This window comes from Argopecten irradians, chromosome 1 (assembly GCF_041381155.1).
Source record: "Argopecten irradians isolate NY chromosome 1, Ai_NY, whole genome shotgun sequence".
In the NCBI taxonomy this organism is placed as follows: domain Eukaryota; kingdom Metazoa; phylum Mollusca; class Bivalvia; order Pectinida; family Pectinidae; genus Argopecten; species Argopecten irradians.
The window spans coordinates 34,803,897-34,826,395 of NC_091134.1; the positions used below are offsets into that span (position 1 = coordinate 34,803,897).

Consider the following 22,499-nt stretch of genomic DNA (forward strand, 5'->3'; position numbering starts at 1 on the left):
CACAGTACCCCATATTTTATTTTTATTATCAAAAAATATTTTATTTTTCCGCGAAATAACATCTGACGGAAACGCATGCTCGCTTCGTCTTTATATGTGAATGTCGAAGTGGAAGAGAAGAAAGTAAGAATCGGAACTGGGAACTAAAATCTACACATAAATGCCAATCGAAGTGAGTATTGCAGTCAATATTCTCTATGTAAATGATTTCAAACAAACTTCATTCTTCAATATTACTGACTGAAACGTAGAATTGTTTCAGACGTCACACAAATTTCAACACAAACAAGTGGTTTTGGTAAAAGAATGATGATTTGGCCCAAACTTATGAATCCCAATGGTATACTTCTACACCCGCATATTTGGTTGCTCACGAATCAAATCCACTCAGCAGCAAAGTACTGCCTAATGCCCACAAGGTTTGTTTTTAGTATATATGTGACACCCCATGACCAACCGCCCCAAGTTATGGACTGTCTCTTTTGTAATAATGATGAAAATGAATTTCTTTATTGAATTGTGGAAGATGTCATATGATTCCTTATGATGTCATAAAATATATGAAATATCAAATGTATATATAGGCCTAGCTACTCAGAAACCCATGTGAATAGAATTGACAGAAAAGCTACAAATGAACACAGATTGCAGAATCTATTTTTAGGTTGGCCCTGCTTTATGAATAATCATATAAACCAAAAGTTGAACGACGTTCTGAATGCATGAAAGAAGTAATGGACACAGGACTAGTTTAAGCTTAACTGTACAGGTCGGGGGAGAAGTCCTGATACCACTATTATAGTGAAATACGGCTATAATAGCCAAATATAGCTATAGTGTTTTTTTAACTCTTTTTAAACCACAGGGACCTGGCACGAAATTTTTTAACCAATAGTATACATATATATATATATATATTATAGTATCAAGGGTATGAACTCGGCGGTCGAGAAAAACGGACCTATTTTTTAAAAACCGTGATTATTTTAATAAATGGGTTCTATACAACAATGACAGTTATCTTACCTTAAAGAGAAATAATTTACCGTATCTTTCCATTGAGTGCTTGATGAACAAAATTGGCCAAGTATTGACAAAGTTATGGCTCGATGAATCGGGAAATTTACGAAAAATATGCTAGGTAGACATTTCCCTGTCCGGTCGAAATGTCGTCTCGCCTCTAATGGGTACCTCAAAAACCAAGCCAAAATCACAAAATTTACACTTGTGGTGGTAAACAGTACCCATAACTGTGTTCATCCACAATCTCCTTTGTAGGTGTCATGACCCGTACTTTGTAGAAACTCCATTTAAACATCGTGTAGCTCACTTACTTTAACCGTCACCGCCATGTTCATTTTTCTCTCGGAACGCTTCTCTACTTTACATAATGCGACTACATTATGCAAATTATGTTATGTTGTGCTTGTCGGTAAACTCGAGAAGCGTTCCGAAAAACAAATGAACATGGCGGTCACGGTAAAAGTAAGTGAGCTACACGATGTTTAAATGGGGTTTCTACAAAGTACGGGTCATGACACCTCCGAAGGAGATTGTGGATGAACACAGTTATGGATACTGTTTACCACCACAAGCATAGATTTTGTGATTTTGGCTTGGTTTTTGAGGTGCCCATTAGAGCCGAGACGACATTTCGACCGGACAGGGAAATGTCTACCAAGCATATTTTTCGTAAATTTCCCGATTCATCAAGCCATAACTTCGTCAATACTTGGCCAATTTTGTTCATTAAGCAGTCAATGGAAAGATAAATTATTTCTCTCTAAGGTAAGATATCCGTCAATGTTGTGTAGAATCCATTTATTAAAATAACCACGGTTTTAAAAAAATAGGTCCGTTTTTCACGACCACCAAGTTCATACCCTTGATATATATATATGTATACTGTTAGTTTAAAAGTCGTGCCAGGTCCCTGTGATATAAACAGTGGCAAAACCCATGGAATCTGAATGTTTTTAAAGCAAAAATTGAGTGTTACGGTAAATTGGAATATGATCAATGTACTTAGTTATTACAAAAAAACGGATGTTGAAATAAAAAAACTCACCTGATGTGCACTTCTCTTTAAAATCCCTGGTTTTTATCGCCATAATAACTGAATGAACAAAGGCTAGGGATCCCCAGAATAACTCTAATTGAAGAGAACTCGGACCATACCCAAGTCGGCCCAATGACATTTTCGTTCGCCAATCAAAAAGGGGAAAAAATGTTGTATAAATCCCCTTCTGGTTGAAGCGACTCTGACTCGATTGACACAAATATGGGAGAACATGTGCAAGTTATTGTGACCTTCAAATAGATTAGAAATTGGTTAATAAGCAAGCAAATGCAGGCAACAATTGCAATTTCCTGCTAGAAAAACAATGATTTTACAGAAAAAAGCACAGGTGAGTTTTTCATTTATAAACTTTGTTATCGTGTCAACTTAGGACAAGGAAAACGTACATAGCATCAAAAACTCTCGCTTTTTCCAACATATACCTCTTTTGGAAGAATTCATGCGTTTTGCCACTGTTTATATAGCCATATTTTGCTATTATAGCCATATTTCACTATAATAGTGGTATCAGGACTTCTACTCGATCTGTTGTAGACAAACTGCACATGTACACTTTACATACTAGAAACGGCAGGCGGTCTTGTTAATGGTAATCTACTCATCATAATGTCTACTGATCTAGTGTTCACTGTAAACAGTTGATTATATATACAAAAAGTGAGCTACAACTAGCCGTATGCTAGTCATAGTCTACCAATACAGGGATTTCGAGATCCCAAAGCAACGCGGGTTTAGCACATTTAACCGTCGATTAGTCCCACCATCCGGTGATTATGACGTCACAAAACTGATATCATAATCACTGGATGATGGGAATAATCGACAGCAAATTGTGCTTTACTGTCGTCGTTTCGGGATCTTCGAGATCCCAAAACAGCGCGGGTTTAGTACAATTAACCGTCAATTAGTCACACCATCCGGTGATTATGACGTCACAAAACTGATCTCATAATCACTGGATGATGGGCCTAATCGACGGTAAATTGTGCTTTAATGTCGTCGTTTCAGGATCCCGAAACACCTGTATTGAAGTAACTGGTCACTAACCAATGACCTGTCTCTTAAACGTTACAGTCTTCCCTTTGTAATAGAAATTCCACAAAGACACCACCCACAACATGTGTAGATTAAATTATCCCCTTAAACTTACTATAAGTTGTCAGCTCATTTGAAACAAGGTTTAGTCACAGGCACTGAATGTTTTAGGAGGGGAGTACACGACCACACCAGGGTTTGAACCTGGAACCTTCAAACACTAGCAGAGCTTTGGATACTCTACCAATTGAACTTCCTGGTCACAGCTGATTAATTTGAACCATCATTTATATTACACCTATTTATAAAAGAGATATAATATACATTCTGTACCCATAACTGATTTGAATTGAAAATTGATATGGTAGGTAGCTGTGGTTGACTGGCTTTGAAGTTGGACATTTCTGTCTCTGTAATATTCTTCAAGCTGCCTTCAGTTTTGTTATGATTCATGACATATTCCAGAGGTACATAACAACAGTTTTAGTTACCCCTGCAGTATTGATGATGACCAAATGACAAGGAATGGTTCCTTTGATAATTTATTTGTTAATTTTCTTCTTCAGATGTCCGCAGATTCATCTAGCCCAGCTAGCCACAGATTGAAGGCTTATAAAAACAAAGCTTTGGATTCACAAGAATTACGTAGGCGGCGTGAAGAAGAAGGCATCCAAATTAGGAAACAAAAGAGAGATCAACAAGTATGTAACAAAATTCAATATAATTGTCGTGACTTTTGTATGCAATGGAATTGTGGAAAAAAATCATTATTTAAGTTCTTAAAGAAATAAATGCTGTAAATGTCTCCAAGCGGTTGACAAAAGAAATGTTCTATCATTCAAACTGTTCTTTCATGAGTTCCAGTATTTCAACTTTAAAATCAGGATTTGTTTGGTCAATATTATTCATTTTGCTATATATATCATGTAAAAAAACATTTTTTATTACAAATCATATTCAACAATTTTTCATGTGTTTCAATCCACAGTTATTTAAACGTCGAAATGTTGCTATGCCAACTGGATCTCCCGAAGAGGTGGCTGGAGAGTTTCAGGACAACTTTGTATCTTCTACTCCATACACAGTAAATTCTTATTTGATGTTTTTTTCATTTGTACAATAGAAATTAGGGAGAATAAACCACATCCTGTTTACATGTCATAATCCTATGTGGCTTCTTAGTGATTGAAATATTTAGTTCCTGGTGTGGTTTAATCTGCTTTGTCATTATGAGTCAGTACTGTTTTGTTTTTTCATTATACCTGGGTAATAACCTTGTATGGCTTTTCCAGATATGCAAGCCTTAATTGTGTATATTATTGTAAGATTTTGAATTGATCATACCAGATATACTATGAATATATATTTGTGCATTCATTGTTAATTGCATTCAACTTATAATTTTACTGTATTGTAAATATATATTTTAAATGCTGATATATATCTATGTATTGAACTTGTCATTGACCATCAAAATTATATGTTTTGTCAAATAAGATTTTTTTCTCCAGGGTGGAATAACACAAGAAATGGTACAAGTATTATATAGTGATAATTTACAAGAGCAAGAGGTTGCAACTCAGAAGTTTAGAAAACTGCTTTCAAGAGGTAAACATTAAGAATTAGATCTTAAGTCATACTACATCTTTTGTCATTATCTTTGTTCTCAATAAATTATCCATATTCAACTGCAATATACCACTGAATCAATTTTAAAAGATTTGTCTTATTTATTGATTTTAATACCCTAGACTCTCAGCTAGGCTAACATGTAAACAATACAAATTAACACACATATTTGCTATGATTTTGCCTTATACTTGTGTATATTGAAAAATTTAGCAATATACTTCTCTTTCTTTGCACAACTGTTCATCACTGTTCTCGTTTCACTACAGAACCAAATCCTCCAATAGATGAAGTGATACAAACAGGAATTGTACCAAAGTTTGTAGAATTCCTACAGAAAGATGGAAATTGTACTCTACAAGTAAGTAGGGTCAACATAACATTATTATCAGCACTCAGATGGTGGTCTGTTCAAATTACTCTTTGTGTGTGGTTTTATAAGCATTCAGAAATATCTTTGAGAATTTTTTTTCACATGAATCGCTGATCTTAAATGAATCAGATACAAAATTTACAATTATGAAAAATCATAATTGCCCCATCATATATGTACACATTTGAAGACTTATTTTTGTGAAAACTTTTCTCCACATTAAATTGTTAAGTAAATTACCATCATTATGTACACATTTTTGGTGTATAATAAAAAGGTGTGAATTTCAAATCAACATATCTTCTTTAGGAATATAATGTCTGGAAAACTGAGTGTCATTAATCAGTTGTATTTTAACAATAGTGAAATTTTGAAGAGAAGAAAATGACATGAAGAGAAATAAGAGTAAAATTTACATAATAAATCATGTTGTAGGAAAGACCTGCAGTATTTGGTTGTTTAAAACATTTAAATTACATATTTCTTTTCGTTTAAGTTTGAGGCTGCATGGGCTCTAACAAATATCGCCTCAGGTACATCCATACAGACCCGAATCGTCATTGAAGCTGGAGCAGTTCCTATATTTATCAGACTTTTAGCATCAGAAATAGAGGATGTGCAAGAACAGGTATGATTATGCTGGAGTGATTTTAGTGAAAATGTCAAACTTTAACCAGATAACCAATCTTTGGTTCTGTTTTGCCATAGCCATTGTATCAACCATTCACTCTTGGTTTGTATGACTAATAAATCAAATGTGAGCGGTAAGGTAGATATTATTAAAGATTGTTATGCTGATTTTATGCAAGAATTATAAATACATGAGTCTGTAAGCATGAAATAATTGGAAACCTGTTAAAAGCATAGAAAATTTTGACCAAGTGATTCTCTGCAGCAAAGCTCCACTAGCGCACATAGGGACCATTTCGTACCTGGACGGAAAGCATAGTAGTTAGTGTATGTATATTCATTCTACACTTGAAGGTCAAAGAAATAATGATCTTAATATCCAAACGGTCTTTATACACAGGTCAATACTTCAATCAAATTATATTTTAAAACATGGATTAGTTGGTTATAGATTTCTGTTTTATGTGATTTGATCTTTGACATTCACAGGCTGTATGGGCCCTTGGAAACATTGCTGGTGACAGTCCAGAGTGTCGAGATTATGTGTTAGGAGAAGGAATCCTTGTCCCTCTATTACAGTAAGTTGTTCTTCTAGTACATCATGACTTTCATAAAACTTTATTAAGAATTCATTCTGTACAAAAATAATTTTCCTTTATTAATTTTTGTGTACTAGAAAGAATATGCTTGTGAACATTTTAATATCTGTTCTTTGTTTACTGATTTTCTTCGTTTCATCAGGGCATAATTTTTTATAGCAAAGTTCCATGATATTTAGCACAATAATGTTGTCATTATGACATCTATGGAATGATTAAAAAAAGAATTGTGCTCAATGTTTACTGTTTTGTGTTTAGGTTACTTAGCAAGAAAACCAGTTTATCAATGACAAGAAATGCAGTGTGGTGTTTGTCCAATTTATGTAGAGGGAAAAATCCACCTCCCGACTTCAGCAAGGTAAAACCTGGGTTACTGTAAACTGGTGTGATTGCATTTCACTTAGTTATCCCCCGCCCAACGAAGTTGGCGGGGGATATACAAATGGGTTCCTTCCGTCTGTCCGTCTGTATGAATGGTTTCCGGAGCATAACTCTAAAACCAGTAGAGATATTTCCACGAAACTTCATACACACATTGGTCTTATGGTCTTGTAGTGCCTTTTGCTATTTTTAGGTTTTCATTTTTTGCTTTTTAGCTTATGTCATGGCGTGGCGTACGTCGTCCGTCCGTCCGTCGTCCGTCCGTCGTCCGTCCGTCGTCCGTCCGTCCGTCTGTCCGTCAACATTTCCTTTAAATCGCTACTAGTCATAGAGTTTTGCATGGATTGTAACCAAATTTGGCCACAAGCATCCTTGGGGGAGGGGTAAAAGAACTTGTATAAATTTTGGCTCTGACCCCCCCGGGGGCAGGAGGGGTGGGGCCCAATAGGGGAAATAAAGGAAAATCCTATAAATCGCTACTTGTCCTAGAGTTCTGCATGGATTGTAACCAAATTTGGCCACAAACATCCTTGGGGGAAGGGGAACAGAACTTGTATAAATTTTGGCTCTGACCCCCCGGGGGTAGGAGGGGCAGGGCCCAATAGGGGAAATAGAGGTAAATCCTTTAAAACCCTACTTGTCCTAGAGTTCTGCATGGATTGTAACCAAAATTAGCCACAAACATCCTTGGGGGAAAGGGAACAGAACTTGTATAAATTTTGGCTCTGATCCCCCAAGGGCAAGAGGGGCGGGGCCCAATAGGGGAAATAGAGGTAAATCCTTTAAATCGCTACTAGTCATAGAGTTCTGCATGGAATGTAACCAAATTTGGCCAGAAATATCCTTGGGAGAATATGAACTGAGTTTGTATGAATTTTGGCTCTGGTCCCGGGGGGGCAGAAGGGCGGGGCCCAATAGGGGAATTATAAGTAAATCCTAAAAATCGGTACTTGTCCTAGAGTTCTGCATGGATTGTAACCAAATTTGGCCATAAACATCCTTGGGGGTAGGAGAACAGAACTTGTATCAATTTTGGCTTTGACCCTCCGGGGGCAGGAGAGGGGGGGCGCCCAATAGGGGAAATAAAGGTAAATCCTTTAAATCGCTACTAGTCATAGATTTCTGCATGGAATGTAACCAAATTTGGCCATAAATAATCCTTTTTGGAAGGGAAACAGAACTTGTATAAATTTTGGCTCTGGCCCCCCGGGGGCAGAACGGGTGGGGCCCAATAGGGGAAATAAAGGTAAATCCTATAAATCGCTACTTGTCCTAGAGTTTTGCTTGGATTGTGACCAAATTTGGCCATTAACATCCTTGGGGGAAGGGGAACAGAACTTGTATAAATTTTGGCTCTGACCCCCTGGGGAAGGAGGGGTGGGGCCCAATAGGGGATTTAGAGGTTAATATTAAAATTCCTTCAGAAAAGAAACAATGAACCTGTATTCAGAACATTACTTGGCATTACAAACCAGGTGAGCGATACAGGCCCTCTGGGCCTCTTGTTTTTTCGTAACCATGGAAACATTGCTGAAAATATCATATTTTTGTACCAGGTTCGTTTCCGGAGCATAACTCTAAAACCAGAAGAGATATTTCCACGAAACTTCATAGACACATTGGTCTTATGGTCTAGTAGTGCCTTTTGCTATTTTAAGGTTTTCACTTTTTGTACTTTTTTCTGTAACTATGGAAACATTGCTGAAAATGGCAGATTTTTGTGTAAGAATCGTTTCCGGAGCACAACTCTAAAACCAGCAGAGATATTTCCATGAAACTTCATAGACACATTGTTCTTATGGTCTAGTATGTAGTGCCTTTTGCTATTTTTAGGTTTTCTTTTTTTGCACTTTTTCGGTAACCATGGAAACATTGCTGAAAATATCATATTTTTGTACCAGTTTCGTTTCCGCAGCATAACTGGAAAACCAGTTGAGATATATGCACGGAACTCCATAGGCACATTAGTCTTATGGTCTAGTAGTGCCTTTTGCTATTTTAAGGTTTTCACTTTTTGTACTTTTTTCTGTAACCATGGAAACATTGCTGAAAATGGCAGATTTTTGTGTAAGAATCGTTTCCGGAGCACAACTCTAAAACCAGCAGAGATATTTCCATGAAACTTCATAGACACATTGTTCTTATGGTCTAGTAGTGCCTTTTGCTATTTTTAGGTTTTCACTTTTTGTGCTTCTTTTCTGTAACCATAGAAACATTGCTGAAAATATCATATTTTTGTAGCAGGTTCATTTCCGGAGAATAACTCTAAAACCAGCAGAGATATTTCCACAAAACTTCATAGACACATTCTTTTTATGGTCTAGTAGTACCTTTTGTTATTTTTAGGTTTTCATTTTTTGCACTTTTTTCGTTACCATGGAAACATTGCTGAAAATATCATGGTAAATGGTAAATGTTACTTTGCAAAACTCCACCCATCTTTGTGTATATAGTCTAATATAAATGTCAAGGCTGTATATTTGATTCAACAGTTGCAGCCCCGCTCTACTTGAATTATACTCCATCTTTCTTTAGCTCAACTTCCTTTTTCCTGGTTTTTTAGGTCATCTGACCCGAAGGGTCAGGATGACCTATAGTCGTCATGTTTCGTCCGTCGTCGTCCGCCGTCCGCCGTGCGCCGTGCGTTAATCCAAGATGGCCGCCAAAGCCGCCATCTTGAAAACACATTTTTAACTTCTTCTCAAGTTCTACCGGTGCGATAAGGCTGAAACTTGCATGAAATGATCTTGACATGGTCCCGACAAAGTGTTGTTATTTTTCGGGTCGATCCGAAATCCAAGATGGCAGCCACAGCGGCCATCTTGAAAACACATTTTGAACTTCTTCTCAAGTTCTACAAGTGCGATTTGGCTGAAACTTGCATGAAATGATCCTGACATGGTCCCGACAAAGTGTTGTTACTTTTCGGGTCGATCCGAAATCCAAGATGGCCGCCACATCCGCCATCTTGAAAACACATTTTGAACTTCTTCTCAAGTTCTACCAGTGCGATTTGGCTGAAACTTGCCTGAAATGATCCTGACATGGTCCCGACAAAGTGTTGTTATTTTTCGGGTCGATCCGAAATCCAAGATGGCCGCCAAAGCCGCCATCTTGAAAACACATTTTGAACTTCTTCTCAAGTTCTACCAGTGCGATTAGGCTGAAACTTGCATGAAATGATCCTGACATGGTCCCGACAAAGTGTTGTTATTTTTCGGGTCGACCCGAAATCCAAGATGGCCGCCACAGCCGCCATCTTGAAAACACATTTTGAACTTCTTCTCAAGTTCTACCGGTGCGATTAGGCTGAAACTTGCATGAAATGATCCTGACATGGTCCCGACAAAGTGTTGTTATTTTTCGGGTCGATCCGAAATTCAAGATGGCCGCCACAGCCGCCATCTTGAAAACACATTTTGAACTTCTTCTCAAGTTCTACCGGTGAAGTTTGGCTGAAACTGGCATGAAATGATCCTGATATGGTCCCCACAAAGTGTTGTTATTTTTCGGGTCGATCCGAAATCCAAGATGGCCGCCAAAGCCGCCATCTTGAAAACACATTTTGAACTTCTTCTCAAGTTCTACCGGTGCGATTAGGCTGAAACTTGCATGAAATGATCCTGACATGGTCCCGACAAAGTGTTGTTATTTTTCGGGTCGATCCGAAATCCAAGATGGCCGCCAAAGCCGCCATCTTGAAAACACATTTTGAACTTCTTCTCAAGTTCTACCAGTGCGATTAGGCTGAAACTTGCATGAAATGATCCTGACATGGTCCCGACAAAGTGTTGTTATTTTTCGGGTCGATCCGAAATCCAAGATGGCCGCCACAGCCGCCATCTTGAAAATACATTTTGAACTTCTTCTCAAGTTCTACCGGTGCGATTTGGCTGAAACTTGCATGAAATGATACTGACATGGTCCTGACAAAGTGTTGTTATTTTTCGGGTCGATCCGAAATCCAAGATGGCCGCCAAAGCCGCCATCTTGAAAACACATTTTGAACTTCTTCTCAAGTTCTACCGGTGCGATTAGGCTGAAACTTGCATGAAATGATCCTGACATGGTCCCGACAAAGTGTTGTTATTTTTCGGGTCGATCCGAAATCCAAGATGGCCGCCACAGCCGCCATCTTGAAAATACATTTTGAACTTCTTCTCAAGTTCTACAGGTGCGATTAGGCTGAAACTGGCATGAAATGATCCTGACATGGTCCTGACAAAATGTTGTAACTTTTCGGGTCGATCCGAAATTCAAGATGGCCGCCACAGCCGCCATCTTGAAAACACATTTTGAACTTCTTCTGAAGTTCTACCAGTGCGATTTGGCTGAAACTTGCATGAAATGATCCTGACATGGTCCCGACAAAGTGTTGTTACATCTCTGGTTGATCCTAAATCGAAGATGGCTACCATGACACTATATCTAATTAATTTCCTACATGTTAAGGCCCTTTGGCCTCTTGTTTGAAATAAAATTTGTTGAAAGAAATTGAAAATGATCCTGACATGGTCCTGACAAATGACACCATATGAAATTAGATTTACTATTGCCAAGGTAGTCAGATGACCGTTAAGGCCCTTTGGGCCTCTTGTTTTCATACACATAAGTCTCCACAATCAAACTTACTTCAGCTTTGATATCTCCATTAGCGGGGGATCTGAATGACTATGTCCTTGTTTCATAGGCTATTAAAAATTGAGAACATATGTTTAAGTTTCAATTGTGTTTCAAATATGTAGAATACTGTATTATTTGCATTATAAGCCCCGTCTGTAATAAACACAAATCCGCATCCTCTATTTTCCTAATTATATTTATCCAACCTAAGTCACAAAACTTCCCATCAGAACGTCAAATGTTCACACTGTAAATGATATAAAACAAGAGAGTCAGTTTCATATTCATAGCATCACATTTGTCTTAGCCATATAAGCTTACGATGATGATATAAACTTGCAAATATTTTGTCACATGTACATGTACTGCACTTTTGCTATTATGTCAAAGAGATAAGTCTATATTAAATGTGTACCTAGTTCCTTTGATGTATGAAATGCATGTTCACTTCTCCACATTACAGTTAGAAATTTCTGAAACCTAGGTTTATATTGAGTGTTGGCTTTAAATCATATTCTGTTATTGTTGATGAATAAATGCTAAATATTATTTCGTTTGTTTTATTATAGGTGTTGCCTTCCCTGCCAGTATTAGCAAAACTCCTCTTCCACACAGACAAAGACGTCCTTTCCGATGCCTGTTGGGCACTCTCGTACCTGTCCGATGGTCCAAATGAGAAAATACAAGCTGTGATAGACTCAGGTGTTTGTAGGAGACTAGTGGAACTCCTCATGTAAGAATGATATTTCTGATATATAAATCAATTGGCAGTGTTGGGTATGCCTCTTCTATGAATGGGAAAGGCATTTAAAAATATTACCTATGTTTGTCTTATTTGTACTGTCTACAGTCCCATGAAAAGCTGCCCCCACTCTTACATTACAGTAAAGTTTCATAGGCATTTGTTAACTTTAAAATAATTAAGATAACTTAAAATTGCTATATTGTCAATACTTGATACTACAGAAAAATAACTTTCAAAGACACATATTATTGTTGAAACTCTTGTGTGTAATAAAATATTTGTTGAAAGTTTCATGCACAGTTTTTAAATATGTTAAGCATCAATTATTATCCCCCGCGAAACGCGTTTGCGGGGGATATTGATTTGGGCTCTGTCCGTCCGTCCGTCCGTCCATCCGTCCGTCCGTCTGTCCGAGTATCGTTTCCGGGCTATAACTCCTAAACCGTTCAACTTGGCTACACGAAACTTTCTGTACATGTTAGGCTAGTGCTCTAGTTGTGCCTTTTGCTAATGGGAACCTTTCATTTTCGATACTTTTTCTGTTACCATGGAAACTTATTCAAAAATACCATATTATTAAAGTTTCCTTTCTATTCCGGGCTATAACTCGAAAACCGTTCAACTTGGCTACACGAAACTTTCTGTACATGTTAGGCTAGTGCTCTAGTTGTGCCTTTTTCTAATGGGAACCTTCCATTTTCAATACTTTTTCTGTTACCATGGAAACTTATCAAAAAATACCATATTATTAAAGTTTCCTTTCTATTCCGGGCTATAACTCGAAAACCGTTCAACTTGGCTACACGAAACTTTCTGTACATGTTAGGCTAGTGCTCTAGTTGTGCCTTTTGCTAATGGGAACCTTTCATTTTCGATACTTTTTCTGTTACCATGGAAACTTATTCAAAAATACCATATTATTAAAGTTTCCTTTCTATTCCGGGCTATAACTCGAAAACCGTTCAATTTGGCTACACGAAACTTTCTGTACATGTTAGGCTAGTGCTCTAGTTGTGCCTTTTTCTAATGGGAACCTTCCATTTTCAATACTTTTTCTGTTACCATGGAAATTTATTAAAAAAATACCATATTATTAAAGTTTCCTTTCTATTCCGGGCTATAATCGAAAACCATTCAACTTGGCTACACGAAACTTTCTGTACATGTTAGGCTAGTGCTCTAGTTGTGCCATTTGCTAATGGGAACCTTTCATTTTCGATACTTTTTCTGTTACCATGGAAACTTATTCAAAAATACCATATTATTAAAGTTTCCTTTCTATTCCGGGCTATAACTCGAAAACCGTTCAATTTGGCTACACGAAACTTTCTGTACATGTTAGGCTAGTGCTCTAGTTGTGCCTTTTTCTAATGGGAACCTTCCATTTTCAATACTTTTTCTGTTACCATGGAAATTTATTAAAAAAATACCATATTATTAAAGTTTCCTTTCTATTCCGGGCTATAATCGAAAACCATTCAACTTGGCTACACGAAACTTTCTGTACATGTTAGGCTAGTGCTCTAGTTGTGCCATTTGCTAATGGGAACCTTTCATTTTCGATACTTTTTCTGTTACTATGGAAACTTATTTAAAAATACCATATTATTAAAGTTTCCTTTCTATTTCAGGCTATAACTCAAAAACCGTTCAACTTGGCTACACGAAACTTTCTGTACATGTTAGGCTAGTGCTCTAGTTGTGCCTTTTGCTAATGGGAATCTTTCATTTTAAACTCTTATTTACAATGAGCTTCATTTATTTTATGTTTGAGCTTTCATACACAACTGGGCGCAGGGGATAATGCCAAGCTTTGCGGCTCCTTGTTTTAGACAGAAATTCACACCTTAATTCTGGAATTAACTCTGGCACAAACAGTCATTTTAATTTTCACTAATACCTTTGTATTTATGACTTTTCCGTTTTCATGTTGCCAGGCACAGCCATCAGAGTGTGGTATCTGCTGCCCTGCGAGTAGTAGGAAACATAGTGACAGGTGATGATTATCAAACACAGGTATGTCTCAGTTACTTTTCTAAGGGAAGTAACTCGTACAAAGTTGTACTAATACATGTAAAGTTTATATGCAGTTAGTATCATTTCCATTTTATTCTTCTTCTGCAAATTAGATAAGTTTTATCATTTGACACATTCTTTAACATGACAGGAGAAAAATTATGCAACTTCAGTTTTGAATTTGTTGATTTATAAAAGTTTTCCTGAATTGAATGTCATATATTTATTTTCCATATCTTATATGACTGAAAAACTATGGTTAGAAATTGATTAAAGTGAGGCATGTTTTTTGCAGGTGATTTTGAGCTGTTCAGCTCTGCCTTGTCTTTTACATCTTCTCAGTAGTTCCAAAGAATCCATACGCAAAGAAGCCTGTTGGACAATATCAAATATTACAGCAGGAAACAGAGTACAAATACAGGTCAGTTAGTCTAAGAAAACCTTAATGTCTTAGATATGGTCAGTTAATACATAATCATAGAAAGTTTAGGATATGGTCAGTTTATACATAATCTCTGAAAGTTTTCTTAAATACCTATTAAAGATGTTGTCAGTTAGCACATAATCTTTGAAATCTTACATTTGCCGTCTATCATATGTATTATCATATTGATGAGTTTGTCTTTGTTTTTCAGTGTGTTATAGATTCAAATATATTCCCAGTGCTAATAGATATATTAGGAAAAGCAGATTTCAAAACGAGGAAGGAAGCTGCATGGGCGATAACAAATGCAACTTCTGGTGGTTCTCCTGAACAGATCAGGTAACTTAAACCCTTTCTACCTGTAACATACAGAAAATGTCTTTACTTTTGCAACCAGAGTAAATGTTTAGTAAATGGCAACATCATGTGAAACCATAAAATGTGTTATGACCTCATAATATTGTTGAAGACATTAACTTACAGACCTTTTGAATAAATATTTGAATATACACAAAAACAACAATTTCTTTGTAGGAACAAAATTTAAATATTTTTTTCCTAGGAAAATTACACATAATGACTCTCAAAAACCTTGCCAAGATGGTACACTTATTGATTGGTTTGGATTTGTATCACACAGGTTTTTGGTGGATCAAGGCTGCATCTCCCCACTTTGTGATCTTTTGACTGTGATGGACGCTAAGATTGTTCAGGTGGCCTTGAATGGTCTGGAAAACATCTTGAAGCTCGGAGAACAGGATGCAAAACTACACAATGGCACAAACCCATATGCTGTTATGATTGAGGAATGCTATGGTATGATATAGCCTGTTGATTTGATCAGTAGTATAGTACATGCATGAAAATGAATATATGTAGTGAGAGATGTGAGGAGCCCTACTCTACTTAAGTTGTGCGTGGATTTGTGATTTACATCTTTGTGCTGTGCTATGTTATGCTCTATAACAGCCCTTCTATTGTGTGTCCAGTTTAAGACCTTGAGCCAGTAAGCCAAATAGAAATACGAGTCAATATATTTTGAATACCCATCAGAAGTCAGATATAAATGTTAAGGCCTTTAGACGTCTTTGTCTATAAATCTTTGACTTTAGTTATAAAACACATATCGAAAGTTGTTTTTGAATCATAAAATGTTTTTATCTCTTTCAGGACTAGACAAAATAGAATTTCTACAAAGCCATCAAAACAGAGAAATATATCAAAAAGCCTTTGACATGATAGAAAGATATTTTGGCACTGAGGAAGAAGACAAAACAGTTGCTCCTCAAATTGATGAGAACTCACAGCAGTTTCAATTCAACCCTTCAGAAAATGTCAATGTGGATGGATTTCAGTTCTAAATCCACTTCAGAAAGTGACTTCTTGGACATTGGGAAAAGAGAATTTTTCTGTGCCATTGCAGTTCAATTCTGCTTTGGAATTGGCATCAGGTGTTCCAGTGCAATTGAAGTTTAAGAAACATGTGCAAGTTTTGTTTCTGTTCTGTTTCAGTTGCAACAAAGAAACAAACTCGGCTAAAGAGTGGATGTCAGCCATTCTGTTACAGAAAAACATAGTGTTGGATAAGGAAACAACCTTTATTTCAACCATTATTATATACAACTATTTTGTTGGAAAGATAAAAATGCCAGTGTCTTTTTAGCAAGCTATAGTGGGCTTACAATGGAATATAAACTGTTCAGAATATATATCCTTATATCCTCAGTTTTAATACCATTCAATTTCAATGATTTAAATTAATACTGCAGTTTTACAACAGCAGTGGATATGATCGATATACTAAGGATGAAAGGTAGACAATATTATATATGTTAACAATATATTAATTAAAATAATTCTCTCCTTTAGTGTCAAAAAGTATTGATGTGACTAATCAAGTGCTCTGGTATTATCAATACTCTAAAAATACAAACATTAGATATCTTCAGATTTCAAACTATATTTTGCGAATTGTTTATATAAAATATTTATGAAAAAGATTTTTTGATAACTAGATGATGAGGGAGGGAGAGGATCTAGAGACCTTGTTTTTATTCCCTGGATAGTTTTACAAGTATCTCTCCTCAAGAGTTATAATTATGATAGTTATCTCATTAAATACTTTATTTTCTCTCAATTACAACATTTTTATGCCCCCCTGCCCTGGTGTTACCCATATCTTTCATTTTCCGCTTTGAAATAAGGAGAAAGGGTAGTTTCATAATCATCTGAATATTTAAAAGAAGAAGAAAAATCACACGAAAAAATTGAAATAAAAACATTAAGTTTCATCATTATGGTCATTTCTTTAATAAAACCCTATTTTGAAACAGTATGGTTTCATGTCAAGATAGACAGACCTTTATGTTTAAAAAGAATTTGTATAAACTTAAGCATGTACATTTGAGGCTAAAGATGTAAACTAGATACTGGTTCCTTGTTAAGAATTTTGTTATGTGTTATAAGAAATATTTTATTGTAATATACTGGTGCACTACTTGAAAGAGGCTCAATATGCTTTCTACTGGTTATTATTTTAAGCACTTTCTCTTAATCATGAACAAGACGAGAATTCTGGTATCACAGCAAACTGCAAAATATTTAATATTCCTCTGGATAAAAAATGATAGAATCTGCTTTAGCATTCGTTAATTTGTGTATCCACAATTATTCAAAACATTTGGTAACTAACACAACATAGTTATGTCATAACATTAATAGCTTTAAGGAAATTGTGACATATGATGTTGTACATAGTTGAGCAGTAAATAATCTGATGCATCAATTGCTCCTGCTTATATATTATAATTCAGATGTTATTACTCGAGACATTAAAACAAGACTGTTGATAATAATATATCTGCTATAACAAGGACATGAAACCCCTGCAAATTTACTTTGTCTTTTGTATCGGGATTACTAATCCACTTTTCATGTGAAAATGTTTTTGGGAAAGTACTAACTTTCATCAGTTCAAATTTTGTACAACGTGATGATTCTGTGAGAAAAAGACCTGCTTTTAACATCAAAATTGTCGAGTTTAGGATTGTTGATTCACTATATTGTTAGAACTTCATTATATATTACTATTCTAACAGTATGCTGCTGTACATGTAAGGATTGTTTAAAAAGATGTCAGTTTTTTTGGTTTTATGCTGAACACTCTGCTTATGATCAACAATTCTTGTCCAGCCAATCTAAACCGTAAAGTTGATAACGATCCTCAAAAAATGAATGAATTTCCGAATCTCTTGGAATGTCTTGGACAGATCCTATATAAAGCTCAATGTTATCATAATTTCTCCTACCTACATATATTCCCAAGGTTCATCTAACATATAAGGCTTGCTATATGACCATAGTAGTGTATATAGTTTTATTCTTGCATAATACTAATATAAATATTGAAAATTACCTTCTCCCTTTAACTGCTTCACTAATATGACTTCTTGCTGGAATCTAGGATTTATTTTTATGCCATATCTTATGGAATGTTTTGCTTGGTAAGATTAGATAATCAGAGCTGTAAAACCCAATTCAACTGGCAAAATATTGAGTAAAAGTTTTACCTTGACTTTGCATAAATTTCTTTTCCCAGAATTTTTGTCATGATAAATGGACCTGCCAATGTCTTCCTCGTATGAATTAATTAGCTTTTCATCTGTAGTCCGCATAAACTGTTTTAAAAAATCTTGCCTTTTTGACACCCAATGTAGCAAAACCTCTTTTCTACCTAGTATGAATGACATGTATTTTGTTTTTGCATATTACAGAGTTATCTTCCCTTGATCATAGTTATTGACTATTATGTCTTAAGATTTACTGCTCTTAGTAAAATATGACATTATGCTCATTCATGCATGACATCATAATCAATACTCGCATGCAAGAGGAGATAACTCCATAAGATGTAAATATAGAATGTATTCAGATAACCAATTGTCTAATTCTTGTGATCTTTGCTTTAATTTTGGCTTGCTCTAATTTTGTGTAGTGGATATATAACTCCATTTCCACTATGAAAGCAAATTATGATTTATTGTTATAAGTAGTGATATAGTATATCCCGTATTCAATCTACAGTGTAAAGTTGTAAAACCCTCGATTTTGAAAGCTTAGACTCCATTTTGGTAACAAATATATAATCCTGAACATCATGAGAGTCTCTACGTTATCATACATAATGTCTTCTTCAGTATAAATCAGATCATTGTACCAGATTTTAAATCTTTTGTAAAGATAAATAGGGGTTTGTGACAGCAGAAGTCAAGTTTTTCAAGTATTGATTTTTTTCTTGTGATTATCTTTTAAACAGTATAGGTTTGAACAGTTCTTATCCAGGGTGCCATGTTGTTGAATCAAGATTGAGAAAAAAAAGCTTTATAAAGGGAGCTGTGATTGGATATACTTATATTTTACCTTCACAAGAAAGTGAGATACATTGATGAATATGTTTTCAGATTTGATTAGCTTTGAAATGTTCTTTGTTTAATTGTTATCAAAAATCTTATTCTAAAGTTAAAATGTTTTTAAAGCAGTTATAATTAATTATCATTAATGCCACTTAATTTAATATTTCCCCAATAATTATAACAATTCATGAATCATCATGTAATTATTATCAACGAGGGCTAAAGTGTACCCTACTACCGCCACCTAAACATTATCCTATGTGTATACGTGTATTTACAATAATATAGGTCTGTTTATAGAGTAATTATCCAGATAGTCGTCATTCTTGTTTATTGATAGATGTCCATGTGCAGTATGGCAGTGTATACATTACAGGCTCCTCTCAAAGATATACACAATATACAACAATTATGATCATGTAATTGAATACAGCACCATTTTGCAATGCTGAACCTTTATTAATTTTGTTGAATTATATACATTGGTATTTTGATGAGAATAAAGACATGTATAACTTTTGATTCTAGATTTAAAATAACCATTGTTATTGAATTTTTAATACATGTAAAAAGCAGAAAGGGAAATGAAAAAAACCTTGTGTGACAGAAATTAGGAAATTATTGCTGTTGTGAATATTGTGGAAAATGTTATTGGACAGTTATTTTCTGTCCTGTATATGAAATTCTAAGGAAAAAAAATCATAATGATAATAATTTGTTAAGTTCAGCAAAATGTGACATATTATGTGAATTACACGTTGATTGTGAAAATAATTCTGGCAACTGCAAGTACCAAAAACATATGCATACAAATGAATTAAGATTACTACAAAACAGCAATGACCTTGGTACAGTAATCAGGCTGGGATTTCACTCATTTTGCTAAATACAATTTTTAATAATCATGAACTTTATAAAGATATTACATCTTTTCAGTACAAAGTGACTATAGCTATACAACAGCACAGATCGATAGAGTGAACACTATATGAGTACACAAGTTCTAATAGGCAGCACATGGGGAACAGATATACCTTACAATAGATGAGCTACACATCATTGATATGTCAACACATTCCATACCTACCTTACAAAGTATGTATACTACATGTACTATAAATGTTTACCTCGGATTATTGATGTGACTTATAAATTTTGTACTGGAGTTTAAATCCAAATTCTGCTTGATGAAGCTAAGGTTTCCTTTTTCTGGTAAACCTCTAGATCGAGATATTACAAACCATATAGCTGGTTGTTTATTTGCGGGTGAACATTTTCGAGATTTTAATGTAAAGGGGGAAAATGCCATCTGGCTTTAAGGGTATTTGAGATTCAAGCATTTCTCAAAATTTTTGCTGATCAAATTGTCATGATCATAGCAATGTCCCGCAAAAATAAACGTCTATACGGTTGTAATTAAAGTTAAACAATTTTACTTTTTGTAACAGAAAGAAATAATCACAATGCCTATTATTGTTTTGATTTTGTTTCGTATATATATATTTTTTCTGGATGTGTAAGTCTATGGTTTTCTCAAGTAAATCTGTCTTGATATTTCTTGCCAATCTACAAAAGTTATCAACATATTAATGCATGCAAGCACAAAATGTATAAATACACCAGACATAGAAACCATGTTGTATATATACGTTGTTGTACAGGAGATACAGTATGTCATAGTCAAACATTGTAGCCCCTGTTACATTTTAAACAAACCCCAAAAACCTCAGAACTACAAGCAGATGATAATATGTATCTTGCCTTAGTTCATTACATTGTACTAGATTACTTGTTTAACATTTTCTAATATTGATGACATTAATATGATATCTTGTGGCAGTATCATTCCTCATCTCTATAGATAGTTTTACTCAATACTTGTATATACCTTAAACCAATGAAACTATCAATTACGCTTATAATTACTATTGAAAAATCTCTCTTTGTGTATGATAATAATATTATGTAGATTTCAATGTAATTATTTCATCATTTTTAAAAGATATAAATTTTGATGAAATAATATGTTGGGTACATTAACAAAAAACTATTTCATCACTGTCTATGAATATCTATCAAGGCTGATGAAATAATCTAGAGATTTATACTATTTCATCACTTGTAAGATATTGATTTTGATGATTAAGATTATATATATGACGGTAAGGGCCAATGAAGGTGATACTCATACAATTTGTATATATACACACACTGGTTAGGGCTTCCCATATATGTAGAAGGATGATACTGTGATTCACTCTACTATACACTTGTATATATCATAGCCAGCCTGGTTGTGCACCCACAACTTTTTAATACAGGGACTATTTTTATACACATTCTCATAAGATAACAGGGTGGGGCTTAATTTTAATTGCGAGATTTATCGGAAAACTGCTAATATTATTGAACCCTCATAATGTAGAGTATAAAGAAATATTGTCAGAGAATGGAAATTCTTTTGATTTTTAGGGCTTGATTTGCTTAAAAAGCTTAATGGGGGTATAGTGTCGTGTGATGTACATATACCTAATGCAATACATTTGGGCCAGCTATTTGACTGTTAACGCTAATGGCCAAGTGTTGTTGCATTATATAACTGATCTCGTATGTCTTTCAACTGAAAATATAAAATATTTATGTGCAATTTGTTGCATATGTATAAAATAATCTATAGCAATGTTGTACATGTACTGACAAATATGATAGAAATCGTTTTCAAGTACTTATCAAGAAATCCATTTCGCTGAATGACAAGGATTTATGATACGCATATCTTTTTTGATGATAAGGATTTCAATATCATGTTATCATTTCTATATAATGATTCCGTCTTAAATTATTTGTGTAAAGATTTAGTGTTTAACGATAAAAAAAACTTTTGTAATGAAAAAAATCAACTCTTGTAGCTACGGGTGTTGTTTTTTTGTAGTCAAAATAGCTGGATATGGCAGTTTGGGAATTTTTTTGGCAGAAATGCATTCAAAAATTCTAGTCAAATGACTTTATTCATAAATGACTTCATAAATGATTTTTTTTTTGTAATCTTTCAAAAGTTTGCAAAAAGAATCTTTCATATCAGATCTTGACATTTTGCCATATTAAACATGTATGGTAGCTTACCAAAGTTCAGCCTCCATATATTGATTGTATCGTTTTAATGGTGCTACTGTAATTGGGTACTAGACTAAAATTCATAAAACCAAAATAGTATTTTGATTCCGACCCTCCTTCTTAACCGCTAAATTCTGGCCTATGGATTCAATTTTCATTCAATTTTCTTATGAAAATTGTCTTGGGTTAATAACGAATTATAAGTTTGAGTGTTAAATCCTGTGGATAGGGTATATACCTGAGAGTGGTTCTCAGACTTAGGGTTGGGACATACCATACACGTATATGACTGTTAACCTACAGTAACATGTTAACAACTGACAGGGAAACACTTACAGTACAAGATGCAAGAACAAAAATGTCTCATGCACAAATACATGCCATATATGTTGTCATTATTGTGTGTGATAATTCAATAAAACATCAAAAGAAGATAAA

At 34.9% G+C, this 22,499-nt stretch overlaps 1 protein-coding gene across 1 annotated transcript; it reads left to right on the forward strand.

Moving 5' to 3' along the window:
* The first annotated feature begins 21 nt into the window (after positions 1 to 21).
* On the forward strand, positions 22 to 22,499 carry LOC138325404 (importin subunit alpha-7-like). The gene is made up of 14 exons (XM_069271063.1): positions 22 to 172; positions 3,682 to 3,816; positions 4,104 to 4,199; positions 4,627 to 4,723; positions 5,014 to 5,105; positions 5,614 to 5,745; positions 6,237 to 6,325; positions 6,605 to 6,704; positions 11,920 to 12,083; positions 14,033 to 14,111; positions 14,407 to 14,532; positions 14,747 to 14,874; positions 15,176 to 15,351; positions 15,706 to 22,499. Exons 1-14 carry the CDS (start codon positions 161 to 163, stop codon positions 15,894 to 15,896), a joined length of 1,617 nt encoding a protein of 538 aa, XP_069127164.1. The 5' UTR covers positions 22 to 160; the 3' UTR covers positions 15,897 to 22,499.